At 40.9% G+C, this 21,664-nt stretch overlaps 1 protein-coding gene across 1 annotated transcript in view; it reads left to right on the forward strand.

Moving 5' to 3' along the window:
* The window catches only part of ARID1B (AT-rich interaction domain 1B), a 326,604-nt gene that overhangs the window by 74,160 nt on the left and 230,780 nt on the right, over positions 1–21,664 (forward strand). The window contains 1 exon segment of the mRNA XM_066994218.1: positions 6,748–6,888. Coding sequence (XP_066850319.1) covers positions 6,748–6,888 — 141 coding nt within the window.

Raw genomic sequence — 21,664 nt, forward strand, 5'->3', positions numbered from 1 at the left:
CATGGCTTTTGGTGTGGGCTTCTTCCAGTATCTGAGCTGGTTTGCAGATCGGTGTGCTGCACTGCAGTCTTCAACATAGACGTACATTTAATGACTCTGCAAAATCTGCTCCCTTGCACGTTCTGGAATCAGGATTGTTGTGCTGCGGCATAGAAACATGCCTCCTACCCCTTTCCTTTGTGGCTCTGGGTCAGGGTAGGCCAACATTGAGCCCAATGTTAACATTTTAAAGGCTCTTAATAAGATTTTGAAGTTCACGCTTCAGTGTAAAGGCAAGCAGTCTAGGAAAGACAGTAACATCAGTGAACGTTGTGACCAGTGTATTGTCAAAAGGTCAAAGATGTAAGCGATAAGTAGTAATAGAATTTATAGAATGTATGAATAAGATGCCTTAGCATCAGGATTTCTGATTTACTTCTGATTAATAGTCTTGGCGTTAACACAGAGCTTTTACTTGATTTCCTTTTAGATTTTTTTGCCATTGTGAGAAGGATTTGTAGCTTTCGTTAGGACTGTATGTGCACGAGCACACTGGGGTTTGACATAGTTATTATACCATGGTCCCCTTTCTCAAATCGCTGTAACAGTCTCTATTGCCACTGAATGTATGCTGAAGGGTTTTCCTGTGCTGCAAGCATGCTACGCTTTCCTCTTACTGTACTGCAGCTAAAGGTACTGCTGAAGACCTGTGCTTATGTGAACTTGAAAGTTCTAGATATGAGCTGAATCTTTATAAGTGAAAGAGAGTGATAACTTTCCCATAAAATTTTCTAATCAAGTGTATGGAGAAATGCGTGATTTGAATGTGTGGGGAAAATACTTTTGTTTTGGCGGAGTTATGGCTTTGGAAGTGTAAGATTGAAGGAGTAAATGTTTCACATAAAACTGGTGATTTTCTGAGGGTTTGGTGGGAACTGTGTGACAACTTTCTTTACGGTTAATACTGAAGTTACCCCTGTAAAATTAAAATAATTAGGATTAAATTTGGATATAGCATTTGCTGACTGCAAGAATGTACTGTTTTAACTCCTCGAGTGAATTACCAGGTGTTTTTTTCCCCGCGGGGAATTCCAATCGCTATACATTTTGTATTTTAATTTCTATGTAATTACGGTGTTATAGTTGCTAGGAAAGTGGAATGTTACTGATGATTACTTTTCTGAAAACAGTACTTATTTCACAATGTTTGGATCTATTTCCCTGTTTCTCAGCAAAGTAGGTCATTGCATCAAGTAGTGTCACCCTTCTCTCTGACTGTCAGCCCTGCCATTGGAGTTATCTGTTTGGAAATGTGGCTTAATGCTAATCAGGCCAAACACACCCCTTTTGGGGATTTTTATATTATGACAGTATGGATCAAACTTCTGAACCGTGCTGTTGCCTGCTAGTGAAGTTATGCAGGATCTGTCTACGTTTCTGGGCACCGAATAGACTGCATGCAGTCTAATAGAAGCAATGGCCAGCCAGTGTTGCCAGGACCCTTTCCTTGCTGTGAGCATCTCATGGTGACTGAGATGTTCAGATAGGTCCCAAAGTGGCTTGGCAGAGCTTTTTGTGTTAGGGAACATGTAAAGTTTCTTCCATTATTGACTAGGTCTACCCATTAGGATGATTAAAGAGTGTAGTAGCTGCGTATTGCTGTTATTATTAGTGTACCTGTGCTATCACACTAATTCTGTTGCATTTTAATTTTAAAAAATTATTATAATGACTGTAATGCTGTCTAATCATCCTTCTCCTTTGACATCAGTTATGGATTATGCATGCAAAAAATTGCTTAAAACTTCCATTACTATCAAGGTATTACTTGGACAAAGAATGTCTGCCACAAGACCCCTTGTTCAAGCAAGAATTAAAGATAATGGGCTAAGTTATGGGTTTAATTGGATTTCTCCCACCTCTTCATTCTGGCTGCCAATTTTGTTCCTCTTTTATTCTCCTCCTTTCTTTCTTTGCAGTCAGAGTGGCTTAATCACTGATGGTCAGTCATACTTCTCCCCAAATAATGCTGTTGGTACTGTGCAAGTCAGATAGGAGGCGAAGCAATTATTACAGCTTCTGTGCTTGCCTAGAAATAGATTGAAACTGGGATCTGTTCTTGCTGTACTGTCCCAAGAACATATGTGCTGCCACAGGCATGCTGAAGTTTCCCAAACGCTGGTCACCTGTGTTGTGTAGGCCACAAAGAGCGTGGGTGGAAGGGAGAAAGGGAGGGAACAATTACTTTAAGAAGAAAGATGATGCTTGGGTCATTCACTCCAGGCATTGTAAGTAATTGGCTTCAGATTTGTTTTGTTCTGGGGAGATTTTAATTAAGCTTTTTTATATGCTGTTTAATAAACATTTGTCCATAAGCGGTATCCTGTGATCCACATCAGTAAAGCAGGAGGATTAATTTGCATGTTGTTGTTTGTTATTTATTTAAATAGCCACAGAAATTATACTGAGCCTTCTACTAAGGCAGCTGTGATGGGTCGCTGCACTGTATGTACGACATCTAAAAGTACATGTAATGTCAAGATTATTGGGGGGGGGGGTGGGTCTTGTTTGTGCTTTTTTCTTGTTTTCCTCTCTAAACAGCTTGGGTTGAGAGAAGGAGGAAAATTCTGACGTAAATAACTGATACATAAGGTCAGAAGAGCCCAGTACCCTCTTTCGCACCACTGTCTGGAAGCAGGGGTAACGTTTAAGGACTTGGAGCAACCTCCCAGCTTCTGGCAATAAAGGCGTTATTGCCTCTTCAGATTACTTAATTTGTTACCGAGGTGTCTTGCAGGCCCAAGCTCCCTTGCTTTCTCAAGGGAGACAAACACGTATTGCAAAGGGACGATTAGGACACAGGGATGGCCGCGCTGGGTCAGATGAAGGTTTCATGTAGCCCTGTATCCCGTCTCCAGCAGAAGCTCTAATTGGATGCCTAGAGAAGAGTCAGAGCAAAGCAAGCATATGATACTTCCCCCAGTGCTCTTCAAGCCTCCAGCTGTTTTCAGCTCAGAGACTTTCTGAGCCAGATGTGGCTCTGTATATTTGGTAACCCTCAGAGGATATATCTTCTCTGAAATTGTCCAGTCTTTGCTTGAGCCCATGTGAACTTTCAGTCTTCAAAACACTGTTTGGCAAGGAGTTTCAAACGCCTGCTACTGGAGACCCTGCCTGTGTCTTGTTGTGAAGTTTACTTCTACCAGCTTCATTTAATGCCTTCTGGTTGTTGCGCTGGACATGATGATTGTTAGCTTTCTATCATATTCTCATTTCCCGGTGTCTTTTCCAGACTTGAAGGGTTCTAGCTTGCTATGCTCCTTGTATGGACACTGTTCGACGCCTTTGATTCTTGTAGCATTTCTCGGAACCTTTGTGTTTGACCCTTCCTAATAAATCAAAAAAGTCAAGAGGGATTTTTCCCTTGCAAAAGCTGTGTTGATGGTTTGTAATTCTCATCTTCATTCTTGCTTGTGCTCATTTATCCAGTACAGCCATCAATTCTTTACAGTCTTAACTTCCTCAAATCTCTCTTTAAAAAAAAAAAACAACCAAAAACATATTTCAGTTCTCGCATACCAAGGCAGCTCTGAGTTAGAGGTTACATACCATCGTTCATAATTCAACTATTTCATTCTTGAATTCGTTTAGACCTCTGGGATGTATCGTCTTGAGCATTTCGTACTGTTCATTTGTGAGTTTGTTCCATGAATAGTTTCATCATATTCAGGCACATTCTTTGAGTCCCTCACAAAGAAGGACTCCAGCATGGGAACCTCCCAAGATTTTTCCACAGTGCACACTAGTGAAGAAAAAAAAAAATCATTAAGCTTCTCTGTGATGTCCTCATTTTCTCTGAATCTCCTCTTATACCTTGATCATCACTTGGCACTTCAGACTTTCTGGCAGACCTCCTGCTCCTGATGTGTTCGAAGGAATGATTCATTACTCGTTTGATTCGCTTTCCTAGCTGTTTCTCCAACTCCTTCTGGCCTGCCTTATTACATGTGAAGTGCCAGAGTTTACATTCTTTTTTGTTTTCTACATTTGGACCTGGTGTCCAAATGGCTTATTGAAGGATGCCTTTTTGCTTCTGGAAACCTGCTATGAGCCACACTGACGTCCCTTTGCTCTTCTCAAGTCTTTCTTAAGAGGTGGCGAATATCGGTTCTGTGCTTTCCATGTGGTGGTTGTTAACCAGCTTTGATGCTGCCACTCAGGTTTTATTTCTCCTAGCTGGCTGTTAGAGCTTCCTGTGTTGGGTTCCACTTGCTCGGTCTACGTGCAAGCAGTTGCAGTCTCCCAGTGCTACTTTATGCCCTGCCTTTGCTGATCTCTCGCGGTGTGCTGCTGTCAGTGTCACCACAGTCCGGCCGTGCCTGGAGGCCCGAGCACTCGCTCTCGGGTTTTGGAACAAAGTCCATGTTTTTGGAACTCTACTGCTTCGTGAGGGGGAGTTCTGTTGTAATTAATTTCTTAACTCTGTAGTATATGCTATTGCTATGTCATCAGCTGTCTTCCCTATGTATTTGTATCCTGGCATGATGCAAAATAGTGTCCTGCTAGTTGCCTCCATTAACCAGATTTCTCATGGGACTACAGTTAGTGCTTCTGTTTGAGGCTTGATGCTCCGGTGATCCAGTTTCTCTTCTGCTCTCACTCTTGGTGTAGAAGGCAATGTATTGTTGGGTTAACTACTTGTCACCCTGTTTAGTCTGCAATCTGTCTGTCTGTGTGCCTGTCTTCATTCTTTGATTCTTCTGACCAGCTTTTCTCGATAACCCAGAGTCTCCATGTCGTCGTTTACAACAGCAGTGTCATGCTTTTGAACCATGTGTTCTTCTAAACCCCTCTCTACAGTTTAAAAGTCCACTGTCTTGATTCTTAGGTACCAGCAGCCTGGATCCTATGTTGAGGTGAGCTCTGTCCTCCTGTACAAGTATCTTTATTCCAGAAGTGCTCCAGTTCCTTCTTGCTTTCTTGACTTCTTGCTTAGTCATCATCGTGTCAACCAAGCATTGAGATTCTCTCACCCTCTTCCCAGTAGCCCATATTTAGCTGTCAGCATCTCTTCCCTTCTCTTCCCAGTGCTACTGGGACCCAGATGGACCGCAGCATAGGTTTATCCTCAACATTTCCTAGGAACCAGTCCAGGCTTTGTGACCTTTACAGCTGACAAGCAAATCACCTTGTGGTCCTCTGTCAGGCCCCACACTCCAGCTGTCTGTTTGCCTGGTGAAACCCTTTTCAGTTTGCATTCTGACTGGCTCACTTATACATCAGCAGAGGAAGAGGGTATTTGTCAAAAAGAGTTAGTGTGGTCATACAAAAATGCCAGAGATGGAGGAAATTGAGAAATGGATGCGCAAGCAAGGAGAGCAAGTGCAGATGTGGGGCTGAGGTGTTGACGTGAGGAGTTCACAAGAACTAGGACTACCAGCTCCTGGCAGAAGTAGTAGTAACAAATCAAGGTGTGATGGTTTAAAAACAAACAAACCAAAAAAACACAGAAACCCCAAACACCTAAACATATGTTAAAATTTGACTTTATATTGTGATTATTGCCTAGTAAATATTACTGTATTGTTGAGTGAATATCATAAGCTAACTTTAGGTAAAACAGGTATGTGTTTGTATGTTGAGTAAACAGATTTATCGGAGTATCAGAGTCTTGGTGGGAACAATTTCGGGATCAAAGCATTTCAGATGCACTCAGGTATCCAAGACGTTTGCTTAGGGCAGAGATGTGCAGGACCAATGGGAGATCCATTCTCGATGGGGGGGAAATCCTATATTGCATATTTCATTCACCTGAAATGCTATAAATACCAGTGTCGGGGGGGGGGGGGAACAGGTATCTAAAATAGAGGCAATACAGATGCAATATCAGGAGATTACTTACAGTCTATTATTTTTAAAAATATCTCATGAAAATGTCAATGTCTATTGATACAAGGCTTAACGCCTGAACTGTAACAGAAAAATTCATCTGATAAATTGTAATGGGCTTGATTGTGGTTATAACTTAAATTCTCAGTGTGCAGGGAAGATTTCTTAGTGTATGATACATGTGCTGATTTGTCTGTTAATAGGACTTTTTAACAGTTTATGTTGTGCTCTTTTGTGTGCTTTTCATTTTGCATAAAAAGATTTATCTTAGTGGGGATAGGAGAAAGAGATTGATCTTGACAAAGACAAAAACCTGCCGAACCTTTATTTTTTTTTGTGTAAAGGTTAAACACACATGTATGCACAAAAGCTAAAAATCTGAGGGTTTTGTGCAAAAAAAAATTTTAAAAAAATCACCAAAAGCTAGTATTTTATTGCTCTAGAAAAATGGCATTTCTCTTTCAATGTCTATTTTAGAGTTGTACTATCCAGTTCTGCTTTTGGGTCGATGTACCAAAATGATTCCTGGGTAGATTTGGCTCAGTGGTGTGCCTATGGAGTGCAAACTTTAAAATAACTGCCTCTGTATTTTGAGACTGGACATTATGGGATCGTGATGTTCAGAAGCATAGAGTTTTCCTTAGAAATCCTTCCTGAAAAGGGAAACTGTGCAGAGAGCACTCCGGCTTGCTCCTCTTGCTCGGGCGAGAGGATCTAAGGGCTTGCATTAACTCTTGGGTACAAGAGTCGGACAGGTGGGTCGGGGCTGCAGCTGAGGGTATCGCGCCTAGCCTGGTTAAAGTACAGCTGTAACTGAGCTCGGCTTCATGTCTCCTGTGTCTCGACTCACATATTTGCTCTGCTTGTCTCTTCTAACAGATACCGCCTCAGTATGGTCAGCAAGGCGTGAGCGGCTACTGCCAGCAGGGCCAGCAACCGTATTACAACCAGCAGCCGCAGCACCTGCCGCCCCAGGCGCAGTATCTGTCGCAGGCCCAGCAGAGGTACCAGGCCCAGCAGGTAAGCGCCATCCCGGAGTGCGAAATGTTTTCTGCAAGGCAAACAAAACCTGCCTGACCTCTTTTCGAGATAACACTGGTATAAACAAAATCAAACTCACGCGGAGTCAGACAACATCCTTCTGAGAAGTCTTTGGGCATATACATACAAATACGTGAATACGTGCACGCACACTTTCAGGATTTATTCTGTATCTTTTTTTTTTTTTTTAATAAGGCCAGTATTTATACCCCAGCAACTATTCATTCTGCATTTAAAAACAACCAAGTTGCTTGATCAGATGTCAGTAGAGGCTGAAGGTTTTCCTTGTTTTTCACATTTTCCCCTCACAAGGCAGATGCTGAGAGCTCTAATATGGTCACTGCTTTGTTCTTTGTGTTGTTTCATTTTTGAGGATAGATGAGTTCAAGGTATTTTGCAGCTGCTTTGCCAAGGGAGCTTCTTAGGAGCTATTTTTATAATTGATATCACAGCTATTAATTTGAATGTTTTCAGTTTGCCCATCCAGGTAGTAAAACTGCATAATTCAGTATCCACTGCCATTCTTGAATTATGCTTTATGTGTTAGCTGTTAAAATTCATTTTAAATGATTCTATTTTTAACTAAGATCAGAACTGGTAGTATATGGGTCTGCTTCCTGGAGCTAGAGAAACACTCAGATTGTAGATACTGAACAAAATGGATGTCCATAGCTGATACAACTGCAGTGTGTAGGCTAAGGTCCGTCTGCAGCCTCAGCTCTGTTAATCACAGAGAGCTGATCTGGAAATGGAAGGATGAAGCTAAAGCATGCTCACCATCCTGGGAAATCTAACAAAAGTAAGTTGCTCAAGACTGGGTATTAGTGAAAGCATCAGCACTTGCTGCGGATCACTGGGGAATTCTGTCAGGCATGGCTGATTAACATTTTGTGATAATGCTCGTGCAAAGAAGAAATCTCAGCTTGAAATAAAAATAGTGTACAAAATAAACTTAACAAAAGATGCCATGAGGTAGGAATGATACAGGAAGTTCCCCTCCTTTGATTTTAAAATAAAGCTATGATAATTTCACTGTGTAATTACATGTTAATTTTTCTTCATCTACATTTTAAAATTCCATTGAGAATTAACTTTTTTTCATTAAAATGCTGGATCGTTTATGAAATAGAATTCTTAATTGTGTCTGTGATATCCTTTAAATGTCATACCTTTCCATCTCTTGGATTATACGTAACTCACTTTAAATATTGCAGTTGTCTTTAAATTTAATTTTATTCCTTTTTACTTTGGCATTGAATACTTAAATTCTTTATGACTTGAAAATACTGTTCATGAGCATCTTGGTAAAGTCTTAGCTGATAAAGTCCTAGTAATACATCCTGTGAGTGAGAAGAAACACAGTGTTTACACATCACAGTTTGTGAAACTGAAATGTATTTTGCTGCCTTGGACAGCTCATCATATTTTAAATATTGTCAGTTGAATGGATAGAGTATTTTAATTTAAAAATATACAAAATTTGCTGAGTATACAGAACTTATAAAATAGCAAGATACTGATTTATTTGTTGATATGCATTCCAATTACATAATTTTTTGCTATTATAGCCAGTAAAGCGAAGGCTTGTGCAGCGAAGTGAAGGGTATCATAGAAGGAGGGTAAAGGCAAAATGAGAGTAAAGCCTCCCATATATTATGGCCATCAGAGAACTGAGATAGAGGAAGAAAGGGAGATTCACAGGTAGAAGATATCAGCCTTGCTATAGACAAACTACTACTTTGAGGATCCTGAGAAAGCTCAGGGAAGATCTTACTGCTGTTTACAGCTTCCTAATGGGAGGATGTAGGAGAGAGCACAGCCAAACTCATCTCAGAGGTGCACAGTGGAAGGACAAGAGGCAATGGACACAGGCTGAGGCAAGGGAGATTTTAACTCTGTAAAAGAAAAAACAATGCTATTAAAATATTGAGCCAAAGAGACAGGAATCTCCATCCTTGGAGATGCTCAAAATTTGACTGGACAAGATCCCCATGCACCTTGTTCTTGCTAGACTGTCTTGGAACCAGAGGCTTGACTACCTGACCTCTCTCTGAAGGTCTCTCCAAAACCTAAGTGACTCTGATTTAATATTGGCTTTACATATTTTAAATATAACTTAAAAATAAGCTATGAAGTCATATAATACCTGTTTAACCAGTTAGAGCGTTTTTTCTCCCCCACTCTATTAAAATACTATTTCCTGTTTATCTGATTCTGTCAATTAGAAAATGGGGGACAATCTCGATTATACAGAGACTGGTTCTGCCATCCTTAGTTTTGCTTTTCTTTTCATCCTGAAAATGAACTTCATCCATGTCTTCTGTATTCCATTAACCATTTTCTTGTCTTTTTTATATCGATTTTGTTGGGTTTTGCACTCAGAATTGGTATTAGCATGTCCTACTATTGAATTGTCACAACTTTGAGGAATGTGAAAGTCAATAGTTTCAGCATATTAGCCTCAAGAAGAGAGACTGGCCTCTGAAGATGTTTTTGCTGCATGCTGGCTAGCCAGAGTCATGTGAAAGCTGTAGACTTACAAGTATTTTTCTTGGAGAGCATGGATGGATTGTGAACCAAGAGATGATCGCTCTAATAATATTGAATTATCTCATGGGAGCCCCAGCCATGGATCAGTACATTATTATTCTGAGTGTTCGACAAGTACATAACAAATAGGTTGTCTCTGCCCCCAAAATGTTTATAGTCTAAATAGTAAATGTGGCAACAGGTGAAGTCAGATCAGTAAGGGAGGTATAAATAAGAAAGACAGTAATGCTCAGAGTAGCAAACACTGGTCTGAGAATTCAGAGATGGGAACTACCTGTCATTGGTGTGTAGGCTAGTAACGTGGAAGGCGTTCATTTGGTTCATTCTCATATTAGGATATTCCTTTTATTCTACTGCTACAGCAGAAAACTGCATTTCAAGAATATGAATGTTTGCTTGGTTCATGATCCGATACCTTGAATGATGGCCAAATGCTCATTAGCTTTAACAAGAGATGTTCTTTTCTTTCCCAGTGTTGGAAAATGCTGACTATAGTCGCCTGCCCTCTGGACAAGGGAAATCAGTTTGAATTAAAAAAAGAAAAAAGTATTAATTTTGAATAGAAAATGCAATTACTGTGAATGATTATTGAGGGTTGGGTGGCACAAACTCTCCCAATTAGTAATAGGTAAACAAGAATTGTTTTCAGTCCACGTTGTGGTCAGGGAGAAACAAAAGATCAATCTGCTGCGGAAGGTACTGAGGGAGGAGTAAAAAATAAGGAAGAAAAAATCTTTCTTATTGTCTTTTGCTGTCAAAAAAAAAAAAAAAAAAAACACAAAAAACACCAAAACCCACAAGTTGGACAAAGCTTCTTATATATGTTGACATAGATTGACTGAGCTGATTTTAAAAGTTTCAGAATTGTATTTTCTTAAGTCTTAGCTGATATTAAAGGATTCCCAAATATAAATAAATTTGTCCTGTGCAATTTGATCAGTTTTTCTAATGTGGTCTGTGCGGGCATCCATGGATCCTATTCTGTGCCTGATGGACTGGAAGCTGAACTCGCTTGTGACAGGGGAGCAGCTGTGAGGTGAAGTTTCATGTTGTTTTTAGGGTAAATAATCCATCTACATGATTGCATTGTTTGTGATGTGAGTGTAATTGAACGGGTTTTACTTCCAGATAAAAGAGAGATGCCAGATTGGAGAAAGGGGTCTGCTCAGTAGATACCTTCTTTTCCCTACTTTGTCCAGTGTATTTGTTTTGGAGTTTATCAAACCGAAAGTAGGGTTTATTTTGGATAGATGATGGGCTTTTTTGTGCCATCAGTTTCCTTTTATATAAAATCCTGTAGTGTGATTTATGGAGTATTTTATTATGTGAACAAAAATTGATAGGAAATTTCATACAGATGATGTTTTATTTTTGCTCTGTTAGAATGCGAGTGAGTTTCTGCAGTCAGGTGTAACTCCTAGTGTCGTGCCTTGGAATTGGTGCTCATCTTCATTTCTCACGTATCATGGACGTGTGAAACCGTTGCTCCTTTTCCTTGACTCACTTGAATTCAATATGCAATCTTGTCAATAAAAGTAAATGGATAAAATAATTTCTGGGTCTGTTCCAGTGACTTGTGATTTCCCGTTCTTCAAATAAGCATAGAGGAGAAGAAGGAAAGCGGAATTTATTTGAATGTGTAAACCGTAAGCTGTTTAGATCTTTGTTAAATTGATTGCTTGGTGGGTAGGAAGGGAGTTTCATAAGGGGTGATTTGATAGTAATACTGGCATAGTTTACTACAGAGCCATATTGTAAGCCAGCATCAGTCATCCCCTCTTTGAATCAGGAGCCTGCTGTGTGTGTTAAAAAAATAAAATAAAAATGAAAACCATTAAAGGAAGAGCTTTGTTTTAAGCAAATTTATTGCAGTAGCAGCAGATTCATTGATCATTAGATATTGCCAGTAGATGTAGGTATCTCCTTGTTTTAATTTTTTTTTTTTTTTTTACCTTTACTGCTCCTTAAAAGAAAAAAGACAAAGATGTGTGTTATACTACTAGAGTGTTGCCCTTGGCAGGGTTTTTCATCTTGAAATGGCATATAAATGAATAAATGCTTCAGTTGTTTTTGCAGTTTTAAATCTTTTGCCATAACTAGAAGTGATATTTTGCTCAAGAATGTCATGTAATTGCAAACTTAAACTGTCATCATTAAACATTATTTTGTTAAGATAGTGTGATGTATATTTTGGGTTATTATGCTTTCCAAATGGCTTTTAAACAGCCATGTTTATATATTTTCTTGTTTTATGTAGCATGTGTTCGTACATATCAAGAGAGGATCGTGCCTTTGAGATTTAATGTGTAATTTTACGAGTTGGGACCGTATCACTCTTTTGACAGATAAAGTAGATCTGAAAAATAATTATGGTCTCACTCTTGTTTAAACAAAAATGGTGATTTTATTCTACACCTGTTACTGTTATCCTGAAGTCATCTTTAGCTTGAAGTATTCCTGGAAGCTTTCTGCTTGTAAACTTGCAGGATAGAGCGGGATTATGCTGATCCCTGCTCTCTCAGGCAGGCATGAGATTAAAAGCAGAGGAGAGCGTGGCGGATCCTTGAGGTGCAGCAGGTGTGCACGCTTTTCTGGGGCACTGCTCTTCCTGGTTAAGTGTGCACGAAGAGGCTGTGTGGATGTATTTTTAGACCATTCCTTTGTGGTTACCATGACTTTTTTTTTTTTTTAAATAAGAAAAAAAAAAAGCCTTAACGAAACAGGTCACTCAGGCTCAGTCCCTAGTCTGGTTTTATTTAAAAGGATAAGATGTTTTATAAACAAGCAAGTAGACAAGGTGCCCTCACTATTGGGTTTTATTAAAATTGTTTAAAAGCTGGCCAAAGCCCTGGGGCTGGGTAATGGTGTTGGGGAGCACCATCTTCCCCGTCCGCAGTCCCTTGGTGCCTGCCGAGCTGGGGCTGGGGAATGCATTGTGTGCTGTACCTGGAAGGTGCTGCAGTGGCTTTCCAGAAGAAAGCTCAACATACCTGTGGGGTCAGCAGGCATTCCCAGCGCTCTGTGGGCCACCAGCAGCATGGGACAATGGGGCAGGGGCCGCCTTCTCCTGCTGAGGACTGCAGGGCACCACGTCCCTGTGCCCCAGCGACCCGGCCGCAGGGGAGGAGGATCAGCAATGGGATGCTGCCCCCAAGGTCATAGCGGGCAAAGAGGGTCCATGCGTCGCTCAGGTCTCCCGTTATTTTTAACAAGGTGTTCGTTACGCAGCAATAACTGGAAGGAATGGATCTGGTTCTGTGCAGGGGGTCACTGAAAGCCAGAAATCTCAGGTTTGTTTCTGAAGTGGCGGCGACGGATTGAGCCAGTCTCAGTCGGCAGCCTGAGCGTTGTGGGCATGTTCCCATGTGGACATCTGTTTCTAGCACTGAGTCAGTGCAAGGTAGGACAGATACAACATTACCCCACTTGAAACAGTCTTTGAAAATGTGAACAAAATGTGAAACTAATTAATTGCTTTTCATGTCCAAGCTGTATGGCTGTCATGAAAACAGAACAAACTGTATTGTGGCAAAATGCATCAAATTGCTGAAGTGATTTTGGTACCAAGAGGATGAAGTTTTGTTTTGCAATTTCATGTGAGCTGCTAAAGTTCCTTTAACAGTGTAATAAGCAGCATGTTAATTAACATTGTCAAGCTGTTTTGGGGTGTAACACAGTATAAAAATGCTGTTGTTGTAAGTTAGGAATAGTTGTGTTGCATGCAAATATCAAATTCATTAGTAAGTAACAGATAATCCTCAGTGAGTCCAAATTAAAGCTTTATACCTCAACTCAATTATTCTTTTTAATAAAATCCCCACTCTCTTATTAGAAACTGGCACAGAATTAGCCGTCGACAGTACTGTAGTTCAGTCTTAACTCCCGCAGAATTTAATTTAAACTTCTTTCAGAATATATGGGGCCTTGCAAGTAACATGTAGCTGCCCAAGGCTTAAAGTTATAATAAGGATTGTTTGTCCTTCTCTCCTTTTAACTCTTGCGTTTGCAGTCATCCACCACTGACGAGTGGTTGCACTTAATGTTTGTTGTGTTATGAACCACAGGAAATCTGGGAAGGAACACGCCTGCATGTTAATCTGACATTTGCTGCCAGCCATATAGGAAAGCATTCTTTGTGAAAGTTGGCTATTACAGTTATATGAGAACTCATAAGCAAGTTTAATGTTCAGAAGAGATTGGTGCTTGTCGCCGTCAACAGTGACTGACACCACTGCTTGTGCACCGTAAATCCTTCATGGCTTCCATTGTCTCCACAACAGAGATGGTGTTTTGAAATGCTGGCCTTATTTTCATTTCAGAGGTAATTATTTTCTTTCCAAGGTAAAGAGGAATAAGGAAGAAGTGATTCCTTTGAGCCGTTCAACCCCAAATCCATAGCATTAAGAACTCGTGCTTCTGATGCGTACCTGTTGGTTGGCTTTTACAAATCAGAGCTGCCTGTATGTAGTGAGCAGGGAAATCTCTGACAAGAAGGTGGAGGGGTGAAAACTCTCACACATAGCTGGGTTCTTCTGCCAGCTTTTCCAGCCTCCTTTCTGTGGGACCTGAGTTAAGAGTCAAGGAAAAACAACAGTATAACCTCTTTTTATAAAGGCATCCGTTTTGGTACATTGAGCACTTTGTTGTCAGCGTACTTCAGAGATATCGGATATCAAAAGCCAGGGTGCAGTCTTGACTTTTTGCATCTGTAATAAAGCTTGGAGAGATTTGTGGGGACGAAGGAGTGGGAGAGCAGTCTTTCAGCAACTGGCTCTCAAACTCTCACACCATGACTTAAATCTCGGCTTCTAGACATCTCACCAATGGCCAGCACCTCTGAAAGAAAGTCGTCACCTTACCATGGTAAACACTGCAGATTTAAAAAAAAAAAACAAAACAAACAAAACCACAAAACAACTGGGGAAATATTTAGGAACCATACTTGTGCATAAAATTAACTTATATATTTTTTTTAACCTTTAAGTGTGTAACATTTTCAGGAGGGGCAAATGAGGTTTGGACCTCTGTAGATTCAATGAATGCTTAACTGATTGAACTCTTTGCCAGTTAGTCAGGTTTCAGCTTTTAGAAAGTCTTATTTCATAAGCACGATACTGCCATAATACCGAAAAAGTGCTAAGCATATGACTGTTTATCTCTGTGGCTGAGGTTTCTTGATCAGCTCAGGAGTTCAGTGAAACCACGGCTCCTGTTGTGCTGGGAGAAGTCCCAGTAATGGGAATAGCTGCTTATGGACCATTTGGGGAATGCTCTGTTTGTTCAGCGTTGTTTGTATCATTCCAGGAAATGCCAAGCTCTTCTCTTTTATCCTCAGAGGTTTATGTCTATTTATAATAGATGCTAGCTCGTCAGGCTTGGAGAGCCATCTTCCAAAGTCAAGGGGCTGGAAGGATTAGGTGCAGGCGGAAGAAGCAAGGACCGTTTCCTGTGAACTCACACCCGAGCACGAACACACAACGGGGGCGTACCGTGAAGCAGCACTCGCACCAGTGTGGGCTTATTTTTGCTGAAGGCACATTGACCAAACCCAAAAACATGCATTCAGAGTTTGGGAAGACTTTCTTGGGCCTATTGTTTTAAAGTGATTGTTTGCAGACATGGTGATAGGTAAAGCAAGATAAAAAAAAAAATAACTCTAGTCTGTTGGGTTTGAAACCTTTAACGTTAGCATGTGTAATAGCCCTTTGTATGCATCTAACTCTGTAGTAAACCTGGATTTGTTAAACGGTATTCCTGGGAAATGAGAAATATTTTGTCTTGTTGAGTGGTGCTACTGCTTATGTATAAAGTGTACCAAAGTTGTTTATACCTCTGTTTGATAATCTTCCAAAAGCAGAGCCCGTGTACCATACGTGATGAAAGTATGTGTGTGTTCGCTTCTACATTGTCTAACAATTCTGTCACCGCAGTTTAAAGATCCCCAGCTGTAGTTAGGAGACATTTTTCCATTCACTTAATTCTTTTACCGTGTTCACCTACTAGTGATTTTCTGCTGAAAGCGGGCTTTTCCACCTGCAGTTTGAGGGAGGGATGTGAAGGTCTGCTTTCTTCTCCCACAAAAGCAGTTAGTCCACCTCTCCAAGCATCTGCTGCCAGTGGGGCTTGGTGAGGGTGAGCGGGCTGCTCGGAGGAGCTCGGCCAGAGCACACTGCACACCCGCTTGGCAGTGGAGTTCATGGCAGCCTGGACCCTGCTGGCTTTTAATTTTAATTCCCTATTTTGTATCATTCTGAACCTGGTAAGCACATATCACAGCTCTTGGGATTGTAAGATGAGCATGGAAGAAAGGCCCTAGTCCTGATGAGTTTTTTTTTTTTTTTTTTTCCATGTACTGAAATGAAGTTAGCCCTCAGTATTATAAAGAAAGACTGGCAATATGAGCCTCTTCTTTGCTAAATGGAAAGAGAGAAAATCTAGTCTGGGGGGAAAAGGGGAGGTCTTAACTCCTGTTTGCTCCTTTTTGGTAAGCAGCCAGTTGTTTACACGCAACCAGCTTGCAGGCATAGTGGACAGTAGGAAAAATCCCTGCAAAGCATTGAAGCGCAAAAGATGGGGATGCTGTACTTAAATATTTTTTTATAAACTAAAAAATTCGGTATTTATAAGTAAATAGTTCTGAAAGGAAACTTTTTTAACCTTAACTACAAAAAAAACCCCATGAAAATCTATCATGGATGTAGAGTGTTATGTCTAGAGAAAAGTCTTTTTCAAGGTTACAAATACAGTAAAATGCACATGTTTCAATGTGTTTTTCAGAGTTCTCAAATCAGTTAGCGGTTTGGCTTTGATCCACAGAATAGTAGTATTGTTGTTACAGTGGCATTATTATTTAAAGTTTCTAAATTCTGATTTCTTTCAGTATTTAAATCACAGAAGGTTAATTAAAGCAGTTCTTTATTCTGCAACTGCTTGGGAATATTAACCTCACAAAGCCTGCATTAAATCACTGAAGTGATAGAATTGCATTTGCTTTATAAAATAACCCTACAAGAGCAAAGACAAAGCCATTTATAGTTCAGTGCCATTAATTGCTTGGCATTTAGATATTAGTGTAGGAGTCTATTAATTAACTTGATAGTAAAACTCTTGGAATGCAGGCTGATAAAAACTATTTTGTTTTAGGAGATTAGTAATCATAACTAGTGTTGTTCCCCTTACCACTCTCCTTATTACCCAATGATGATTTTATTTTACTGTTATGGATACCAAAATTAATATCCCAGAAATAATTTTATCTATACCTTTGAAATGTAGCGGTAAGTTAAACAGAATAGTAAGCAGAATAGTAAGTTTTTCAAAAGATACCTGATCACATAATAGTCATTTACTTTATGATCCATTAATCTGGTGGCTCTTTTTAGACAAATGTGTCCACACAAATGTTCTAGAATATAAATGCACAAATCCCGGTCTAAGAAAAATTTTGAAATGTGAATGGGACTGTACAGTGAATTAAGTGATAACATTGTGAAGTCTGAAAAATGTTAATAGATCTGGATGTTTTTTTTTTTTTTTTGTATGTGAGCAGTATATATTTCAGATTTTAGTGGTCTTGTAAATTACACCTTATGGCCAGTTGCAATGCAGCAATATTCTCTTATGGCCTTTAAATTAACACGTTATTTTCCTCAGAGGTGGGGAAAATAAGTTTGTTAATATCTCCTGGCATAAAATTTACCACTGTGGGTTTTTTTTTGCTGCTCATATTTTCTTTAGTAATCAAAGATGTTTGCTGTATGTATATTTAGTTTTATTTTCTGTATCCTGAACTGGGATTTTGTTGTTAAGACAATGTATTATCTGAATATAGGTCAGCATATATTTAATATATATTCATTATCCTTCCGTGTACTTCCCCTTTACTGCATTTCTGTCCTACCATAGCGGGATTTGGAATGCGCAGCTGAAACCTTAGAGGGTTTGTTCGTTGTTGCGATCAGGTGTGACCACCAGAGAATGAAACAGCAAATCAAGGTGAATAAGATACCGCTTCAAAACCAAGCTATCTGTACGTGTTGACAAAACTGCTTGGTGGAGAGAGGAGAAAAACCGCTGGTCTTTGTGAGCTGTCCCTCAGTAAATCAAGCTATGAGAGAGTACAGCCTCTCTCTCCACCTCTTCCTATGACTTCTTCCTGATTGCCAAGTACCCATCTAATCTACAACCCCTGTTCCACATGCATGTTTTGGGGTAGAAAATGAAATACAGGTATAAGGTTTTATGGTTTTGGGTGTCTGCCTACAGAATTCACAAAGGTCTTGCTTTTCACCCTCAGAAGAAGAAAAAAAAAAAGGTTTCCTCTTCCTTTATTACCTAGCACTCCTTTACCAACTTTCAGCGAATCTCACTGGTTTGTTTGTTTGTTTGTTTTCAGGGATGTGTTAGAGAATGGTCAGTGGTCTGGCCACAGCTGAGGTTTAAGTTTTCATCGCTTGTTCTCCACAGCCCTGTCCTCTGCCACTCCCAACGCCAGCCCAGTTGGGAATACTTTTTATTGAAAAAATTGTGGTTGTGGCAATGGTGGTGAAGACTTTTCTACCTCAGAGATGAAAGAAATGGTTCACCTCTGTTGGTTTAAACTTTCGTATTGTGCAGTCTGTTGGATTGCTCCTGCAGCTAGGTGCTTATGTCTGTAAATTATTGTCCTCTGTAAATTACTGTTCTCTTTCCACTCCTCGGACTAAGACATTTTTCCATGTGGCGGCTGGGTTTAAAAATTGTTTTGCAGGCACTCCTTCTTCAAGGACTGCGGAGGAAGAGCGGAGAGGAATGCAGCTAATGCCCTACCTCCAGTAGCCCCACATGTCCCACGCTAACCCTCTCACGTTCCAAAAATTTAAGTTAACTCAGATGGCAGAGTCCAGCTGAGAAAACCCTCTTCACCAGGGTTCTTGCAGGCTTTTCCGCATCTGAATTTCACTTCCTTCCCTTGCGATTCTCCCGTTGATGAGTAGTGGGTAAGCCTCATGTTGGTCATTTCTTATAAGAGACTCTGTGGTGGAGTATTAGGGAATGACATAACGGATTGCACTGGACTGTGATGTAGGTGTTGTCTATCACATAATGAGCTTTATATTTAGGGGGAAAAAAATAAAAGAGAGAAAACAAAAGCAAACAAAGCCCCCTCACCACTCAGTTTTTGTGTGACCGCAGTGATGTTTTGTGTGCAGCCCTTCCTTACGGAGTCGCAGGTTTTCCTGAGCCTTCGGGTGAAGTCCTGGCTCACGCTGCCGTGCCCCAAAGAAAACGCTGCAGAAATATTTCCCAGCCTCGAGTGCGGAAGTCTCCTCCTCGGGTACCTCGCTGGGTTGGCCCGGAGGTAGCAGCTGCTCGGGGAGCAGCTTTTCTCTTTATTCCGTAAGCTGGCGGCAGGGCCCCAGCCCCGCTGTAAGCTGCGGGCAGTCCCTGACCTCGTTTCTGCCAGCCAGCCGTATGCTCCGAGAGCCGCCTCCGCCGCGGCGGGCGTCTGGGGCCGAATCCTGCCCTCTGGGGCACGCGGCCCCCCGGCTCAGCGCCGCCTCTGAGGAAAGGGCAGGCTTCAAATCCTGCCCCGCTCCGGCCTCCTGTCGCTTCCAGCTCCGTCCGGGGGTCTCGGCCCAGCTTGGCGTCTCGGGCCTGCCGAAGAGCGCGTCCCTCCCCGAGCGTTAGGAAGGAGTAGTTTGGCAGGGCAGGACACCGGATGGCACAAAATCTGTAAGTCATCGCATTAATGTGGTAGCTTGTCCCAAATGAATAGAAAGAATAGAAAGTTTTAAAAAAAAAAAAAAACAACAACCAACCAACTGCCAACGCTCTTTTTCTCTGTTTGTTTTTCTTTTAAATATAGCTCTGTCAGTTAAAGGATGGGCAGGGAAAGGAAATACTGGGTGTAGAAAATGAAAGCGTGGTTGGACTGCCCAGCCTCGTAGGGTTTTTTAGGAAAAGTCCAAAAGGCTCTCTAAACATGGGGAAATTCATGGAAATAAAAGGCTTGCTTTACCTCTTACTTCCAAGTTATATTTATAGTTCTCAGATTGCATCTTCAGGTTTTCTCTCATCTCCTCATTCATACTTGAACATCATGTCTGCAGAACAAAGAAGCTGTACCTTTTTTTTGGCCTGTAAATTAAGAATTGACAGCCATTTATCAGGCTGTGAAATGTTAAACAGTCACATTTTAATACAAACACCAAACTTGCACATTTTTTTTTCATGCGGAATGTTACGAGAGAATAAAACTAGAAGAAATGCCTTGTCTCTGATTAAATCCACTACTGATATGCTCTGTGATCCGTGGAATGCAATAGTGGGGGAAGGAGAATAGCAAGATAAGGGCTTCAGAGAAGGGTTTCATCTTTGAGCTCTTCCTGCATCATTAGCTTAACGCAGCTCCTGGAGGCCATACAGGCAAGACATACGTAAAAATGGACTAGAGTGTTTAGGAAGAGGGACCCATCTTTCTTGTTAGCTGTTTCAGATTACCTGATATGTGACTGGAAGCTACCCTGTCCAAACAAATAATGTTCTTCCTCAGATGTGGGAGACTTTTTTTGACCCTATCTGCATTTAATGTGCTTTCAGTGTATTCTGCTGGGGAAAACTTTCCATAGTTTGGTAGTCTGAGTTTCTAATGACTTCCTGAGTGTTTAGATGGCTTATGGACGTATGTAAGCAAATACGTGATTGAGGCTGAGATAATTATAATTTGCACCAACTTCTGGCTGCTACAAGTACAGTTTTTTTCTTCTCTCTCCTGTGCCTTGAGACTTAACTCGCTTATCAATTTGTGATAAGGGGGGATCATGAAGGGACAGAATGGTGTTCCCGTTGTTGTAGACATATGTGGATTAGCTTAAAAAAAAGAAATCTAGGAAGCACAACTGTTTTGAATGAAACTGCAGATATCTTGGAAGGGGCGGCATTAATTACACTGAAGATCAGATGTCTTACTGATGGTGACTGCTCTGTGCCTGAGACATCGAAACTGCAGCTTTTCCAAGTTTCTCCAGGTGCTTGCTGTACCTCAGGACAGCTGCTCTCTTTGTCTCCGTTCAGGTGGTGGTAGCGGGCTGAGATCTACATATTCTGATTATGAGAAGGGTTTATTTACTTCATCACCTAAACATAGACTATCACGCTGAAGGGGATTACTGGACTGCACTGGTAATCAACCTAAAGTGGTTTTGTTGGCATGGGACCTACCAAATCCTTTTTTTCCTGCCATCACCTGTTCTGTCTCTGCACTTAAGAGACTTGCTCGCTGGCTTGTGCACAGTGCTTGCACAGTATCTTGCACAGCTGCAAGATACAAGTTTCCTTTTCTTTAAAGCTTTGTTTGTTTTTGCCTTCCTCCCCCCCCCACCTCCCTCCCCCCCCTTTCTGATTCGTAAAGGTCAAAGTTCAAGACATATATATGCATTTCTTCCTGACCCAGCATCTACACCCTGTGGGACCTATGCAGACCATCTGCCTGAGATTCGGGCAAACCCCTCTGCTCTTTTGTCCTTAGTGGACCATTCCCCACAGGTTTGCATTCTGTTGCCTGCTTGCGTGAGCCTCGGTGTTGCTTGTGCCCTTGGGCATAACACTTTTTTCTGAGTACAGCCTTACCTGCAGTATAGCTCCAGCAGGTTGGCTGTGCTTTGGTGCTTTGTGCTGTCGGAGTGTACGACTTAGGAGGTAATGTTTCAGGGATCATGGCTGGGCTAGAAGTTGGCCGTGTGGAGACATGCCACTGTTCAGGTACGGAATTTTTTTTATTGCAGCTTTTTGCATCAGAAGGTGGAAGGGAGGAGAAATGTTTTGGTGGGTATTTACCATCACAGCACAAACGGTTACTTTGGTAAGTGATAAGAAGGAATGTCTTTCTGTATCCAATGAGATATGACTTGCCTCTTTCCTCTTCCATAGTGTCCCTTCAGAGATGAGGAAAATAATTTTGTATAGCAGGGCTGTATGCTTCTTTTGGCTTTTATACTGGGTCCTGACCTCCATTCTCAAGTGATGTGGGGGGAAAAATGAACATTTGCTTTCAATTTTGCTGTTGTCACATTGCTGTAGAATTCAGCGCTCTCACACTTGAAGTCTTTTGTAGATCAACCAAATGAATCAAGGACACAAGCTAAAATAGTTTTTAATGAGTTCTTCAAATTGAAAAGTAGTATATTATTTTCCATAAATTATTTTGCTTCTACTTAACCATCGT

This window comes from Anser cygnoides, chromosome 3 (assembly GCF_040182565.1).
Source record: "Anser cygnoides isolate HZ-2024a breed goose chromosome 3, Taihu_goose_T2T_genome, whole genome shotgun sequence".
Taxonomy (NCBI): Eukaryota; Metazoa; Chordata; class Aves; order Anseriformes; family Anatidae; genus Anser; species Anser cygnoides.